The sequence below is a fragment of the Hemiscyllium ocellatum genome, assembly GCF_020745735.1.
Source record: "Hemiscyllium ocellatum isolate sHemOce1 chromosome 27 unlocalized genomic scaffold, sHemOce1.pat.X.cur. SUPER_27_unloc_26, whole genome shotgun sequence".
In the NCBI taxonomy this organism is placed as follows: domain Eukaryota; kingdom Metazoa; phylum Chordata; class Chondrichthyes; order Orectolobiformes; family Hemiscylliidae; genus Hemiscyllium; species Hemiscyllium ocellatum.
Window position 1 is genome coordinate 98,372 of NW_026867494.1, and position 16,182 is coordinate 114,553.

General features: G+C 46.9%; 1 protein-coding gene across 5 annotated transcripts; it reads left to right on the forward strand.

The window, feature by feature from the left end:
- The first annotated feature begins 345 nt into the window (after positions 1 to 345).
- Positions 346 to 16,028, forward strand: LOC132807879 (zinc finger protein 239-like). Of its 5 annotated transcripts, none has more exons than XR_009642010.1 (4): positions 346 to 395; positions 6,122 to 7,782; positions 12,165 to 13,125; positions 14,264 to 16,028. XR_009642010.1 is itself a non-coding variant. In XM_060821825.1 (2 exons), exon 2 carries the CDS (start codon positions 6,531 to 6,533, stop codon positions 7,665 to 7,667), a length of 1,137 nt encoding a protein of 378 aa, XP_060677808.1. In that variant the 5' UTR covers positions 351 to 399; positions 6,122 to 6,530; the 3' UTR covers positions 7,668 to 11,008. The 5 variants fall into 5 exon arrangements, 1 of the variants encoding a protein (XP_060677808.1); XR_009642012.1 differs by having other exon boundaries at positions 6,122 to 6,299; XR_009642009.1 differs by having other exon boundaries at positions 351 to 399.
- The last annotated feature ends 154 nt before the right edge of the window (positions 16,029 to 16,182 follow it).

Below are 16,182 nucleotides of genomic sequence, written 5' to 3' on the forward strand. Positions count from 1 at the left end.
GGACTAAGAAGTCGAGCCACAGATGGGGAAAAGAAAGTGGCTCCAGCCTTTTTTTCTCCTCCTGGCATTTGGACACTTCAAACCTGTCAGTAACACCAGCTCCCAGGATCTCCAGCCTCTCTGTCAGCAAGCACTGCGCATGCTCCTCGGAGTCAGCAAAAAACTGCGCCGCCAGCTGCTCGGTGTCCGCGCACACGGCTCGCGCCCTTCTTTGATGGACCAATAGGAAGCACTGGAGGACCGGAAAGAGACTGGTCCTCCTGCAATCAGAGCGCCCCTATTGTCTGAATGCGGAAGTTGGAACATGAGCTTCGGAAGTTGCTTTGTTGCTCCTCTCTCCGAATGAAGATTGAACTTCAGTCTAGATTGCAACCTCCTTCCTCTGTCCAACATCTGTGAGTACGGCACTCTCTTTTCTTACTATATTTTCAGTTTCTTTTCTAAATTCTGAGCTTCAATTGTTGACTTGCAGCAGCTGAAAGGAAATGGGGTGAATCGGGGGTTGGGGGAACAGACTCTGCAAACGTTGGTCCAGGTCTGTCTCCATTGGCAAACGCATTAACACAATGTGATGATTTTGCCTTTGCTGTGGAAGAAAATGCCGAAAAAAGTCATTGTTTAGGATGGTTATAAACTGGGCTGTGGAGAAAGTGAGGGCTGCACATGCTGGAGATTAGAGTCGAAAAGGTGTGGTGCTGGAAAAGCACAGCAGGTCAGGCAGCATCCAGTGACAGGAGTGTTGGTGATTTGGTCACGAGCCCTTCATCAGGAATGATGTGTGGAATGTACAATGGGGTCTCAGCAACCTTCCACACCAGTCACTGCCAGTTGTCAGACAGGGTGTAGCAAGCAATCAGCAAGGCAAGTGGTATATTAGCAGGAATTCAGAAATTGGGATGGCTTTCTGTGATCAGGCAGTCATTGAATATATTCAAGCCTGTGTTCATCTGATTTCTGAACAACAAAGAAGTGGATGGTGATTGGGGAAGGCAAAATAATGGTTTTAAGACCAGAAACAGTTTACAGAGTTACAGCACAGAAACAGACACTTCAGTTCCACTAGTCCATGCTGGCTATATTTATAAACTAAACTAGTCCCACGTAGTTTGGCTCATATCCTTTGAACCTTTCCTACTCATGTACTTATCCAAATGTCTTTTAAATGTTATTACTGTACCTATATCCATCACTTCTTCAGGACTTGATTTCCACACAGACACACCACTTCTTTCAAAAAAAAAGTTGTTCCTCATGTCTTTTTTTTAAATCTTTCTCCTCTCTCCTTAAAGTTTGCTCCCTAATCTTGAAATCCCCACCTGAAGGAAACAGCACCAGCCACTCACCTAATTGACACCCCTCTTGGTTTTATAAACTTCATAGGTAACCTCTCAACTTCCTGTGCTTCAGTGAAAAATGTCCCAGCCTATCCACCTAGATGTAGGTATATTCATATCCAGTTATGATCTGTTCGGTGCTGGGTGCATGCTCAAAAGACCAAATGGCCTACTCCTGCTCCCAATTCTCTCACTCTGTGTCCAAGACAGCAAGAGACCATAAGACAGAGGAGCAGAAAGTAGGCCATTCAGCCCATCAGGTCTGCTCATACCACACAATCGTGGCTGATATGTTTCTCAACCCCATTCTCCCACTTCCTTCCTGTAACCCTTGATACTCAAGAACTTATCTATCTCAGTCTTAAATATCCTCAGTGAACTGGCCTCCACAGCCTCATGTGGCAATGAATTCCATGGATTCACCACTCTCAGGCTGAAAAGTTTCTCCTTATCTCCCTTCTAAAAGGTCTTCCCTTTTCTAGTCCCTTTCAGCTCCTGGTCTCTCCCACTAATGGAAACATCTTCCCAATGCCCACTTTGTTTAGGCCTTTCAATGTTCTGTATGTTTCCATTAAATCTCCCCTGAGTGAGTGTGTGGGCCTGTGTTAAGGACTAATCCAGACCACTCAAAACATTTTTAAGCAGGCAGCCCCAGACCATAACTTTGTAATTTGGTTTAGTCAGTGTCTAGTGAAAATTATCTGGAGTAAATGAGCTCAGTTGACTACTAGATTTTAAAACAGTCAAAAATGTATTCTCAAAATTACACAATGCAACACAAAGATCAGAATAAAGAACCCCTACAGAACTCAGCCTATCCAACTAGACTCAGTTATGCTGTTCTGAATATACACAACTGTCCCAATAAGCCAACTCCCTTTGAAACCCATTATAAATGGGACACATGCTTATAGGTTGAAGTTGAGAGACAGGAAAGAGAGAGAGAGAGTTTCCACACAGCTCCCTGTTGAACTTGCAACCAGTTCAAGACTGAACTAAAACTAAAACATGACCAATTTGGCCTGAAGTCACATCTGTTTAGATATAAGCAAAAGGTCTCTCAAAATTCTTTTCATCTCTGTTCAAACCAGACTGATCAGAACCTGGCCAGTTTATTACCTCTCTTTTTTCAGAGAGCGTCTCCTTGAGCCAGGGAAAAGCTTTTAGTCCAAAAAAGGAACTAGCTTTGTGACCCCTGTTCATCAGCATGAACCAGACCCTTCAGGATGAGATGCAGCAGGAATTAGGTTCAACAAAGTGAGAATGGAGGGAGATTGCGTGGGATGGAGATTTTTCAGCTTCCAGGGAATTAGAGAGGAAAAAGAGTTTGCTGTAAATTAGAATTGATCGGATGGGCCAATGGGCTGAGGAGTGGCAGATGGAGTTTAATTTAGAGAAATGTGAAGTGTTGCATTTTGGTCAAGCAATCCAGGCAGGACTGACACAGTGAAGGGGAGTGTCACAGAACAGAGAGACCTTGGAGTGCAGGTTCATGGTTCCTTGAAAGTGAGTCTTAGGAGGTCATGGAGTGGCTGTACAGGACATTGGTTAGGCCACTTTTAGAATACTGTGTACAGTTCTGGTCTTCCTGCTACAGGAAAGATGTTGTGAAACTTTTGAAAGGGTTCAGAAAGGATTTCAAGGCTGTTGCCAGAGTTGGAGTGTTTGAGATACAGGAAGAAGCTAAATAGGCCAGGGAAATTCTCCATGGAGCATTGGAGGTTGAGGGGTGACCTTATAGATGTTTATAAGGGGCAGAATAGGGTGAGTACCCAGGTTAGGTGAGTCCAAAACTAGACGGCATATGTTTGCAGTGAGAGGGAATGATTTAAAAGGGACCTGAGGAGCAACTTTTTCACGGAGGGTGGTGGAGGCTGATACAATTACTACAAAATTTAAAAGGCATCTGGATGGGAATATGAAGAGGAAGGGTTTAGGGGGATATGGGCCAAATGCTGGCAGATGATTTAGATTAATTTAGGGTTTCTTGTTGGCACAGATGAGTTGGGTCAAAGGGTCTGTTTCCGTGCTATATGTCTGTAATCGTCTTTGGTGAAAGCAGAAGTGTGGTTGTGAAGACTGGACTTTCAGAGCAGCTTTCAAAGATGTTTTGCCTTGATTTGGAACAGAAGAAGTTACAATGAAATCTTTCGTTTGTGAGACAGCAACTGAGTGAGTGAAGACATCCTGGAAAGTGGAAATTCATTGAATTGTGGGGATGAAGCCATACCCTATCCAGTCATTTCTGATGGTAGATGAGACCAGGCTTCAAGATGAGGGGGAGTAGATTTAGGAGAGAGATGAGGAGGAACTGCTTTTCCTGGAGAGTAGTGAATCTATGGGCAATTTAGCACGGCCAATCCAAATCAAGGCCAGTGAGCAATGTCGTGATCTGGAGAATTAACATCAGAGAATGATAGAAAGGGACAACGAGAGTAAATATACCAGCAATCAAAACTGGATTCTAAAGATCACAAAAACTGAAACTAAAAACGGTGTATCTGAATGTGTGCTGCATTGTAACAAAAGCGAGTGAATCGACTGCACACATTGAAGAGAATAATTATGATCTGAGACTCCTAACGGAGATATGGCTTCAGAATGACAAGGATTGGATTCTGAATATTGAGGGGGTAGTCAAATGGAAAGCAGGATAATGGGAGAGGTGCTAATGAAAGCACAGATCACAGAGTAATCTGGTGTCAGCTCGGATTTCAGCTCCTGGTTTCTCTATCCTCTGTTGATTTTCCTGTTCCAACAGAGTAAGATGTGGGTCTGCTCTCAGCTCTGCTGGATTTCTGCTGAGGTTTTGACCCCATCCCCCCATTCCCCATTCCCCCCATTCCTTCCACCTTCTGGAACAATAAAACATTCAGTGAATTGAGACCCAACGCACAATCTCCCAGTCTTTCAAACCAATCAGACACGAGTGTAGTCATACCATGGAATCAAACAAGAAAAATGAAACAAAATTTAAAAATATATAGGTCCTTCAGCTTAATTAGATTAGGTTCCTATGGTATGGAAACAGGCCTTTCCACCCAAAAAGTCCACACTGATCCTCCGAAGAGTAACCAACCCAGACCCATTCCTCTACATTTACCCCTACCTAATGCACCTAACTCCCTAGTGCTGTGAGGTAGCAGTACTAACCACTGAGCCACCATGCTGCGCTCAAATGTTTGTTCATTGGGAAGTAAACCAGAAATAGAGTTTTCCCAGGACTCTCTCCCTTACATCTAACTATTAGTACCCATTTAGTAATAGTAACTATAACTATTAGTATGATTTATAACAATATTTACACCAACGTAAATAAAGCATCTGTTATCATATAGACACAGAGATATACAGCACAGAAAGAGACAATTTTCTCCCTCATGCATGCACACACGTAATTGACAGGATGTTCTAGGATTTACATATTATTGATACCTGCAACCCATTCTAAACGATGAAATACTTAATCCCGGTCTGTTCAATATGTAATTTCAATGGCATGACGCTGTAATGTTTTTCCATGAATTCTGTGCCTTGTGACCTTATTCTCCACAATCACCTGATGAAGGAGCCGCGCTGTTAACACCAGTCCTTCCAAATAAACCTGTTGGGTGCTTGATTTTTAACTTTGTCCAGGTTAGGTTGGATTGGCCAAGCTAAATTACCCGTAGTGCCCAGGGATGTGCACGTTAGGTGCATTAGTCAGGGTGGTAGGGAGATGGGTTACCCTTCGGAGGGTCGGTATGGACTCCTTGGGCCGAGTGGCCTGCTTCCACACTCTGGGAATTCTCTGAAAGGAAGGGATTACCCTGTTGCAAACTGCAGGGCTGCGCAGGCGCAGTGCGCGGAGCTGTTGTCGGCCTTTCCCCGCCCCATCGCTTCACCTATGACGTCACAACGCGGAAGTGGCCCTGTCAGTTTCAGAGTGAAACTCCCTCCCTCTGGGCAACTCTTCATCCCGGGAGGGAGTGGGGGTAACATCTGTTCACTTGTAGCAACTGGAGTGATTCCAGGGCGGGGGGCAGACTCTGCAAACTCAGGTATGTGTCTGAATTACCCGGGTGAGGAGGGACGGAGGGATGGGATGGGGCTGTTTTCCCCATCGCGCCAGAGTCTGAAGTCCTGGGAAGTTTCAAAATTAACAGATGAAGGGCTTATGCCTGAAACGTCAACTTTTTATAAAAGCATGAGGGGCATGGATAGGGTCAAATAGATAAGGTCTTTTCCTTGGGATAGGGAAGTACAGAACTAGAGGGTAATAGGTTTAAGGCGGAGTTGGGGGAAGATTTAAAAGGGACCTAAGGGACAACTTTTTCATGCAGAATGTGATGCATGTCAGGAATGAGCTGCCAGAGGAAATGGTGGAGGCTGGTACAATTAGAGCACTTAAAAGCCATCGGGATGGGTGTTTGAATAGGAAGGGTTCAGAGGGATATGGACCAAGTGCTGACAAATGGGACTAGATTGATTTTGGGTATCTGGTTGGCATGGAAGAGATTGACCGAAGGGTCTGTCTCTGTGCTGTATATCTCTATGAATCTGGCTTTTTACTAACGTTTGCCACGTTTGTATGTTCAGTTTCTCTCTGGTGTCGGTGTTAATGCTTTGATGTCTCCTTCCCCCCCACTTCCCAGGGACGTTAATGTGAGAACAGAGGGAGAGAGTGAGATGGTGCTTTCAATTTTGTGGAATATCTAAAGAAAAGAATGTTTCCCTGAAAGTAGAGTTGCTTGTTCTGAATTTCTACCCTGGACTGACGCTGATGACTTTGTAATCTCTTTTTACAGAGTATTTGACGATCTGAGGACGGAAGTTTCAAAATTAACAGATGAAGGGCTTATGCCTAAAATGTCAACTTTCCTGCTCTTCGGATGCTGTCTGACCAGCTGTGCTCTTCCAGCACCGCACGTTTCAGCACGGACTGTTCAGTAACTACAATCCTCACTTTGTCATCAATATCTGACGGTCAGTCAATCCATCGAGACTGCAATAATTTTTTACTGTGATTCTATGAGGAAGAGCAAAGCTTTTTGGTTCCTGTTTGAGTACGTTTTCAGCATCAGTCGGACTGGATGAGAGACCCGACTGTTGCAGCGCACTTGAGTGTGAAGCCAGAAACAGCTCTACGGCCTGGAAAGAGGAATTCACGGTGAGGAGGGGCTCTACACGCATTTGTGTACAGCTGGAGCTTCGGCCATGGAGAAACCTGAGGAATCCCACCCCGAGGAGGAATCGTGGAAGTGTGGTGACTGCGGGAAAGGCTTCCGTGCTCCATCTGCCCTGGAGATTCATCGGCGCAGTCACACCGGAGAGAGGCCATTCATCTGCCCCAAGTGTGGGAAGGCCTTCAGCAATTCCTCTGCCCTTATGAGGCACCGGTGGGTCCACACAGGGGAGAGGCCCTTCAGCTGCCCCGATTGTGGGAAGGACTTCAGCTATTCTTCTGACCTGCAGACCCATCGACGGGTCCACACGGGGGAGAGGCCGTTCTCCTGCACTGTGTGTGGGAAGGCCTTCAGCACCTCCTCCACCCTCCTGACCCACTGGCGGGTCCACACTGGGGAGAGGCCATTCACTTGTTCTGAGTGCAGGAAGGGATTCACTCAGGAGGGCAAGTTGCGGATGCACCAGCGGGTCCACACTAGGGAGAAGCCTTTCAGCTGCCCCGAGTGTGGGAAGGCCTTCAACGATTCCTCTTCCCTTCAGACCCACAAGTGGGTCCACACGCAGGAGAGGCCGTTCCCCTGCACAGAGTGCGGCAAGCTCTTCAGCAATTCCTCCACCCTGCTGAAGCACCAGCGGGTCCACACAGGGGAGAGGCCCTTCAGCTGCCCCGAGTGTGGGAAGGGCTTTACCCAGATGTCCGTCCTGCTGATCCACCAGCGGATCCACATCGGTGAGAAGCCTTTCTGCTGCCCTGAGTGTGGGAAGGGATTCACTCAGAAGGGCAACTTGCGCACGCACCAGCGGGTCCACACCGGGGAGAGGCCCTTCAGCTGCCCCAAGTGCGGAAATGCCTTCAGCGATTCCTCCACCCTACTGAAGCACCAACGGGTCCACACGGGGAAGAAGCCATTCCCCTGCCCCGAGTGTGGGAAGGCCTTTAGCAATTCCTCCGACCTGCTGAAGCACCAGCGTGTCCACACGGGGGAGAGGCCCTTCAGCTGCCCCGAATGTGGGAAGGCCTTCAGCGATTCCTCCGCCCTGGTGAAGCACCGGCGGGTCCACAGGGGGGAGAGGTCCTTCAGCTGCCCCGAGTGTGGGAAGGGCTTTACCCGGGCAGCCACCCTGCGGAGGCACCAAGGAGTTCATGTGCCATCACAGGGGGATTGAAGGAGCGACTGCCGAGTGCCATTATGGACTGGGCTATCAACCCAGTTCTGGAACTCCCAGGTTTGAATCCCACCGCAGCAGATCGCGGATTTGGAATTTGGACAGAAATCTGGAGGTCAGAATCTAACAATGAAACCATCGAGCGGGGTGGGGGGAAGCCCCATTCTGATTCAGTCACGTCCTTTTTAGGGAAGGAAACTGGTGTTGTGGCAAAGGATTCACTCAGTCGTCCCAGCTGCATCCTTTCCCTGGTCTGGCCTACACGTGACTGCAGACCTACAGCAGTGTAGTTGACTCCACCTGCTTCCTCCCACTTCTTTCCCTCCCCGCAGATGGGCGGGGAGAAACTTACTTGGAGACAGGGTATGGGTTGAAATCGCTGAGTGAGGCAATACTTCCTCCGGGTTAAGGCTGTAACAAAGATCCAATTACAAAGGGACAAGTCAGTGGTGACCAACAGTAAAGAAAGTGGAGGGTGGGGAGGGGTGCTTTGACCTTGAGCTGTTTAAAAAGCAGCTACTTTTTCAACACCTTTTTGCTGAGGTGATCTGGAGCTGTAACAAAGTTGGGTTGCAATGAAGGTAACCTGAACTCTCTGGACGAGCTGACCAAGGCCCGCGAGTCCTTCGAAAAGAATAAAACTCCCGGAAGCTACGGCTTACCGGTCGAGCTCTATTCCGCTCTGTGGGACTTGATTGGCCAGGACCTGCTGGAGGTGTATGTCAGTATGCTTCGAGCAGGTACCGTGAGTGAATCCATGAGGAAAGGCATCATCATCTTCATCTACAAGCGGAAGGGGGAGAGGGAGGAACTCAAAAATTGGAGACCAATTTCACTGTTGAATGCGGATTACAAAATCCTGTCAAAGGTAGTCGCCAACCGGGTCAGGTCTGCTCTGGGGTCGGTGATTCACCCTGACCAAACCTGTGCTGTGCCAGGCAGGAAGATCACTGAGAGTATCGCACTCCTCAGGAATACGATCGCCTACAAGCAGAACAGAGGTTTGGACACCTGCCTGATCAGCCTGGACCAGGAGAAAGCCTTTGACAGGATATCGCACAGGTATATGAGAGATGTTCTCTCCAAAATGGGCTTTGGGGAGGGAATCTGCAATTGGATCAGACTGCTCTACACCAACATTGTCAGTGCAGTCACGGTCAATGGGTGGGAATCAGATAGCTTCCCAGTCCGATCTGGAGTCAGGCAGGGCTGCCCTCTCTCTCCTGCCTTGTTTGTGTGCTGCATAGAGCCATTTGCCAAGTCTATCAGGAAGGATGCAAGCCTGAGAGGGGTGACTATTCCTGGCAGCGGGGGCCTGCAGGTTAAGGCCTCCCTGTACATGGATGACGTCGCCATTTTCTGCTCGGATCCGTTGTCCGTGCGCAGACTCATGTGCATTTGTGACCAGTTCGAATGGGCCTCGAGGGCCAAGGTAAACTGAGGCAAGAGCGAGGCCATGCTCTTCGGGAACTGGGCCGACCATTGCTTGATCCCCTTCACCGTCAGGACCCACCACCTGAAGGTGCTGGGTATTTGTTTCGGGGGATCTGGGGCACGTGCCAAGTCTTGGGAGGAGCGTATCAGCAAAGTGAGGCAGAAACTGGGCCGATGGAAGCTACGGTCGCTCTCCATCACGGAAAAAAACCTGGTCATCAGGTGTGAGGCACTGTCATTGCTATTATACATGGCACAGATCTGGCCTATTCCCAGAATCTGTGCCGCTGCAGTCACCTGGGCCATCTTCCAGTTTATATGGTGATCAAAGATGGACTGGGTCTGAAGGGACTCGCTGTACAAAGATCTGGGCAACGGGGGAAAAAATACACCCAATGCCACCCTCACCCTGATGGCCACCTTTGTGTGTGGCTGCATCAAGCTGTGCGTGGATCCCCGGTACGCAAACACCAAGTGTCACTATGTACTCAGGTTCTACCTGTCCCCGGTGTTGCGAAGGATGGGCCTGGCCTCGCTGCCGCGGAACGCTCCGAGTAGTTGGACCGTTCCGTATCACCTGTCCTTCGTGGAGAAGTTTATGAAGAAAAACACCTTTGACCACAAGTCCATCAGGAAGTGGTCAGCACGTAGTGTCCCTGAGACCCTTTGGAAAAGGAGAGGGCGGATCCTATCGAGCGGTTCCCTGAGCAGACTGTCAAAGCCATTTGGCAGAATGCCTCATCGCCAGAACTTTCCAACCAGCACCAAGACATGGCTTGGCTGGTGGTGAGAAGGGCTCTACCTGTGAGATCCTTTATGCACGCCCGGACTCTCTGCCGCACCGCACGCTGCCGTAGAAGCGGCTGCGGGGGTGGGGGTGGGGGAACGAGACTGTCACACACCTCCTTCTGGAATGTGCCTACGCAGAGGAAGTCTGGAGAGGAATGCAAGTGGTATTTGTCGAGGTTCGTTCCGAGCAGCGCCGTGACGCGGGACTCCATGCACTACGGCCTGTTCCCCGGGACGCACACCGAGACGAATATCAACTGTGCCTGGAGAATCATCAACTCGGTGAAGGACGCTCTCTGGGTGGTCTGAAACCTGTTGATCTTCCAGCTGAAGGAGTTGACCCCGACTGAGTGTTGCAGACTGGCACATTCCAAGGTCCAGGACTACGTGTTGAGGGATGCGCTGAAGCTTGGGGCAGCTGCCACTAAGGCGCGGTGGGGAAAGACCACTGTGTAACTTCTGCCTGCCTAATGAAGAACAGGGGGCCCATGCAGTCATTTGGGCTCTGCTGACACCTCAGCTCAATATATGGGCATATGATTGAAAAATGTACAGACCTGTATATAAAAATGATAAATCCTGATCTTTGTATGTAAATGTTTACATATGTATGGCATGACCAACTGTACAGACCATCAAATTATTTTATGAATATATTTTTGAAATAAAAAATTATTGTATCAGACATGCGAGCTGTGCAAGGTTACCTTATGACATCTCCCACTTAGTTTAGACTGGCACTTCTTTATAGGAACTTATCTCGGCACCAGATGCCTAACTCAGTTGGATTTGTTTTTCCTACCTGATGGATAGCTCAAGGCCTGTAGGAGTGATCAGTCAAGCACACACAGATCTGTCAATTAACTTCTCTTCCTTATGGATTATTGTCTTTCACTGTTATCTGTCTAATTAAGAACATGCAATGTTTTTATAAACTTTTGTATAAAGGAAGCCACTTTGTATCAGTACATTGGAGTAGCCTGCTGGGGCACTTGAAGAGCTGCTACCCTACACTCCTAGGTTATTAGAACCTAGTTAGTTTAGCGTATGGTTATCAATGTTACATTGTAACGGTGATGCTACTAGTGAATAAAGGGGATGACTAAGATTAAACTAAACTGTCTGTAAGAGGTTTTTATTCCAGACTTCCAAAGAGTACGATCTTTGGGACAAACCAAGAAAGAGAGGCTTACGGGTCTGAGTCCATAAGGGCTTCCGTAGGCCGTGTCAAATCTGTACTTTAACAATAGCAGGGAATAAAACAAGAAAGTGTTAGTACCCAGCTTGATTTATAACAATACTTTCATCAACAGAAATAAAACATCTGTTATCAAATAAGACATAGAAATATACAACACGGAAATAGACTTTTTGATCCAACACATCCATGCTATCCTATATAAGTCTAGTGACCCATTTGCCAGCATTTGGCCCATATCCCTTCAAACCCTTCCTATTCACACACCCATCCAGATGCCTTTTAAAAGCTGTAATTGTACCAGCCTCCACCACCACTCTGGCCTATTTACTCTATCCACCCTTCAGGATTGTATGAACCTCTATCCGGTCACCCTCAGCCTTCAACACTCCAGGGGCAACAGCCCCATCCTATTCAGTCTCTCCCGATACCACAAATTAACCAACACTGGCGATATCCTTATCAATCTGTCCTTCACCCTTTCAAGTTTTACAACATCCTTCCTGTCCGATAGCAGGGAAACCAGAATCAAATGCAATATTTCAAAAGTGGCCTAACCAGTGTCCTAGATAGCTGCACCGTGACCTCCCAACTCCTACACCCAATGCATTCAATGGGCCAAATGGCCTTTTTCTGCACTGCAGGGATTTTATGATTGCTTCATATAGTGTATATCTGATATTCACTCTTGTACAGGCTGCATGGCTATGAATTTTCACCTAATATTGTACCGGAATTACATCCTGTATTTCTTGTAATCATTTTTATTTAATAGGTCAGCAGGAAGTCATTCAGCAACTTTACTGGCTTTCTTTTCTGAAGCACCCTTGACATTTCATTTTCAAAACCTTGACTTAGCTCCATTTCCAGCCCCTTTGTAGGAAGGTATTGTCACCTAAATGAAGTTTTCCTCTTTATATACTTATTGCGACCTGACTGCATGAGTGTTTGAGGGTTTCTGTGTCATGGATAATATATGATCAGCAGGTATCTGGCAATCTACAGGAATTGTCACCGATGTTATGTTCATTTGACTGTACTGACCGTGATCACTTATTTTGTGATTTTATTTGCAGGACAACATGGGAAAGAAATCTGAAACCAAAAGATACATCAACTTCTGACAGAGCCACTTGATTCACTGGGACTTTAATATCAGCAGCCATTCACATCGAGAAGAATTGTTTCCCTTTGTCTGCTTGAGAAATTTTGTACACTCGTGTGGCAGGAAGAATACTAAGTGAGGGAGATTCAATGCGCTAACTGTGGAAAGTTACTCATACCATTTACTCAGCTTCGAGGATCAAAATCTCACCCCTCACGGTGGGGAGAGACTGTGTACCCTTTCCGTTTGTAATTTGAAACACAGAGTGACACAAGGAAAGCTTCCCCCCATGTGGAAATGTTGGTAGTGTGGGAGAAGATGCCCTTTCCTATCGATGCTGGAAACCCACAGACGCGTTCACATGGATGTGAAGACATCCGTGTGCAGACAGGGATTTAGTGAGACGGGCCATCTGCAGACGCACCAGCGGGTTCATGTGGAAGTGAAGCCGTTCAAGTGCTCTATGTGCGGGAGGGAGTTCACTCGGTCATCTACACTGCTGGCCCACCAGCGGGTCCACACCGGAGAGAGGCCATTCACTTGCTCACCGTGCAGGAAGGGCTTCACCCGCTTCTCCCACCTGCAGAGACACCAGTGAGTTCACCTGCCATTGAAGGAGCTTCAGCCGAATGCCATTATCGACTGCATTAATAACTCAGTTCTGGGGACTCCTGAGTTTGAATAGCAGATGGTGGAGTTGGAAGTCAGTCAGAAACCTGGAGTTCAGAACCTCACGATGTGAAAAACATCCCTATCTGATTCACTCATGTTTTAGGGAAGGAAACTGCTGTTGTGGGAAAGGATTCACTTAGTCGTCCCAGCTGCAGGCTTTACCTGGTCTGGTCTACACGTGACTCCAGACCCACAGCAGCCTGGTTGACTCTCGACAGCCCCTCGGCAAATGAGCGGGGAGAATCTTACTTGGAGACAAGGTATGGGTTGCAATTGCTGAGTGAGGCAATACTTCCTCCGGGTTACGGCTGTACCAAGGATCCAATTACAAAGGGATAACTCAGCTGACCAACAGTGAAGGAAGTGGGGTGCAGGGGAGTGTGTACGCTTTGACCTTGAGCTGTTAAAAATGCAAATAAGCTACTTTTTCTATGCCTATTTGCTGGGGAGATCTGAAGCTGTAACAAAGTGGGTCACAATAAAAGTTAGGCAGCATCTGAGGAGCAGGAAAATCGACATTCCAGGCAAAAGCTGATTCCTGATGAAGGGCTTTTGCCCGAAATGTCGATTTGCATACTCCTCGGATGCTGCCTGACCTGCTGTGCTTTCCTAGCACCACTCTAACCTAAACTCTGATCTCTAGCATCTGCAATCCTCACTTTTGCCACGATAAAGGTTACCTGAACTTACCGAAGGACTCAGACGTGGAAGGCTATACGATCCAGCAGGTTTTTCTTTGAAAGCTGCTCGTTTCTTTCTATCTCCAGTGCGAGGTTTCTAATTGAAGGAGCAGTCAATGTGTAGCTCGTATTATTCGAAATTGTTCATTTTTCAGAACTGCAGGTTCATCATTTCCTCAGCATTGTAAAGTTTACTGACACCAGTGGGAGGTGTGGGCTGTTTTCATTAGAAACAAAGTTAAAAATCACACAACACCAAGTTATAGTCCAACAGGTTTATTTGGAAACACTAGCTTTTGGAGCGCTGCTCCTTCATTGGGTAGCTGTGGAGCAGGATCATAAGACAGAGTATTTATAGCAAAAGGACATTGAATGATATATTGAACAAACCTTTGAAGTGTTTCATCTTAGAATGGGTTTCAGATTTCAGTTCATTAATATATAAATCCCAGAACTTCTTTTAAGTCACAGTCTCAAGATAACTGAAGTTGTTATAAAAAGAAGTGACATCTCAGCTCAGACAATGTATGAAAGGTGTGAGGTTTGAGCCTGTCTTGAGTCAGACTGGTTCTATTTCCAAAGTAGGCATTTATAAGATATTACATGGAGTGATTGCCTACAAGCTGTGCACTTTTTGAGCAAAATAGAATGTATCTACAAATATAATTCTGCAAATGCAAATTCACCCCATAGTCTTATGTCTTTCTTTCCTACACAGGACCTCCAACCAACACTATACACCAGATATATTGATGATCTTTCTTCCTCTGGACCCATGGCAAGGAGTCACTGAACTAACGACACTGATATTAACAAGTTTCATCCCACCATCACACTCACCATGGACTACTCTTTCGTATCTGTCTCATTTTTGGACACACGCAGCTCTATCAAGGATGGGTATCTCAGCATTTCTCTGTACCACAAACCCACGGATAACCTGACAGTGCTACACTTCTCTATCGAAACATATTAAATAACCATCCTCTATGGGCAAGCCCTTCACATACACAGGATCTGTTCAGGTGAGGAGGAACATGACAGACACTTGGAAGTACACAAGCATGCTCTCATAAGAACGGGGTACAATGCTCAACTCATCAACTGCCAGTTCCAATGTGCTGCAGCGAGAAACTGTAATGACCTCCTTAGGAGACAGACATGAGCTGTAACCAATATGGTTCCCTTTATTGTCCAGTACTACTTGGGAGCCGAAACACTATGTCATGTTCTTTGCAGCCCGCAACATATGAGCATCTCAGCAAGTCCTTCCCCATACCTCCACTTCTCGACTTCAAACAACCGCCAAACCTTAAACAGATCATTGTTCACAGCAAACTGCCTGGCCTTCAGGGCAACATGATACAACCCTGTCATGGCAGACGATGCAAGACGTGTTAAAGTGACGATACGATTGCCATCATTACACGTGGGGACACCACCCACCATGAGTACGGCAGGTACTCACGTGACTCAGCCAGCATTGTTTATCTCATACTCTGCAGGCAATGATGCCCTGAGGCATGGTATATTGGTGAGACCGAGTGGAGGCTACAGTAACGGATGAATGAACACTGCACAATCACCAGCCAGGAATGTTCCCTCCCAGTCGGAGAACACTACAGCAGTCCAAGACAGTCAGCCTCGGACCTTTGGGTGACCATCCTCCAAGGCAGACTTCAGGACAGGCAACAATGGAAAGTGGCTGGGCAGAGGCTGATAGCCAAGTTTGGTACCTATGGGGATGACTTTGGGTTCACATCACACTACAGGTGACCCCACTAGACTAAACACTCTCCCACACATACACGCACACAAGCACGCATTCACACAAACACATGCTCCTCCACACCAACACACTCATGCAGACCCTCTCTCATACACATCCACTCTCTCTCAAATGCTCACACACACACACACCCTCTCACAGCCTTATACCCCATTACACAGACACAGACACAATCACCTGGTTTCCCTGGTATACACACACACACACCCTCTCACAGCCTTATACCCCATTACACTCACACACAGACACAGACACAGACACAATCACTTGGTTTCGCCTGTACACACACACACATACAAGTTTGTGGGTTGAATTTGTACTTGCAGAATTACATTTTATTTTGCTCAAAAACGCTGTAGCTCCCACTTTAGAAATAGAATCAGTCTGATGTAACATTGAGATACAGACTTTAACTTAACACCTTCAATGCATTATCTGATTGAGATGACACCTATTGTGAAAACCTACCTTGAGAACATAACTTTTAAAAAGTTTTGGGATTTACATATGAAGGAATCAAAACGAACATGGTCATTCTAAAAGATGACAGAGGTAAGCTACATTTGTTTAATATTACATCCCATGACACTGCAATCCTGTTGTGAAAGAGTGTGTGTGTTATGACTCTGCTCCCGATGAAGAAGCAGCGCTTCGAAAGCTAGAGATTCCAAATAAATTGGAAATAAATAAACAAATGGTTGGACTATAACTTGGCATTGTGTGATTTATAACTCTGAAACTCTGTCAGTAATAACCAGCATCTCCATACTGCGCATGCTACTCGGTGTCAGCAACCACTCCGCGTGTTGCTCATGCGGCACGGGGAAACGCCCCACGGTCTTGTTTTG

Bases quoted from the DNA above. Each gene is read 5' to 3' on its own strand.
- LOC132807879 (XM_060821825.1), top strand. From the start codon at position 6,531: ATGGAGAAACCTGAGGAATCCCACCCCGAGGAGGAATCGTGGAAGTGT.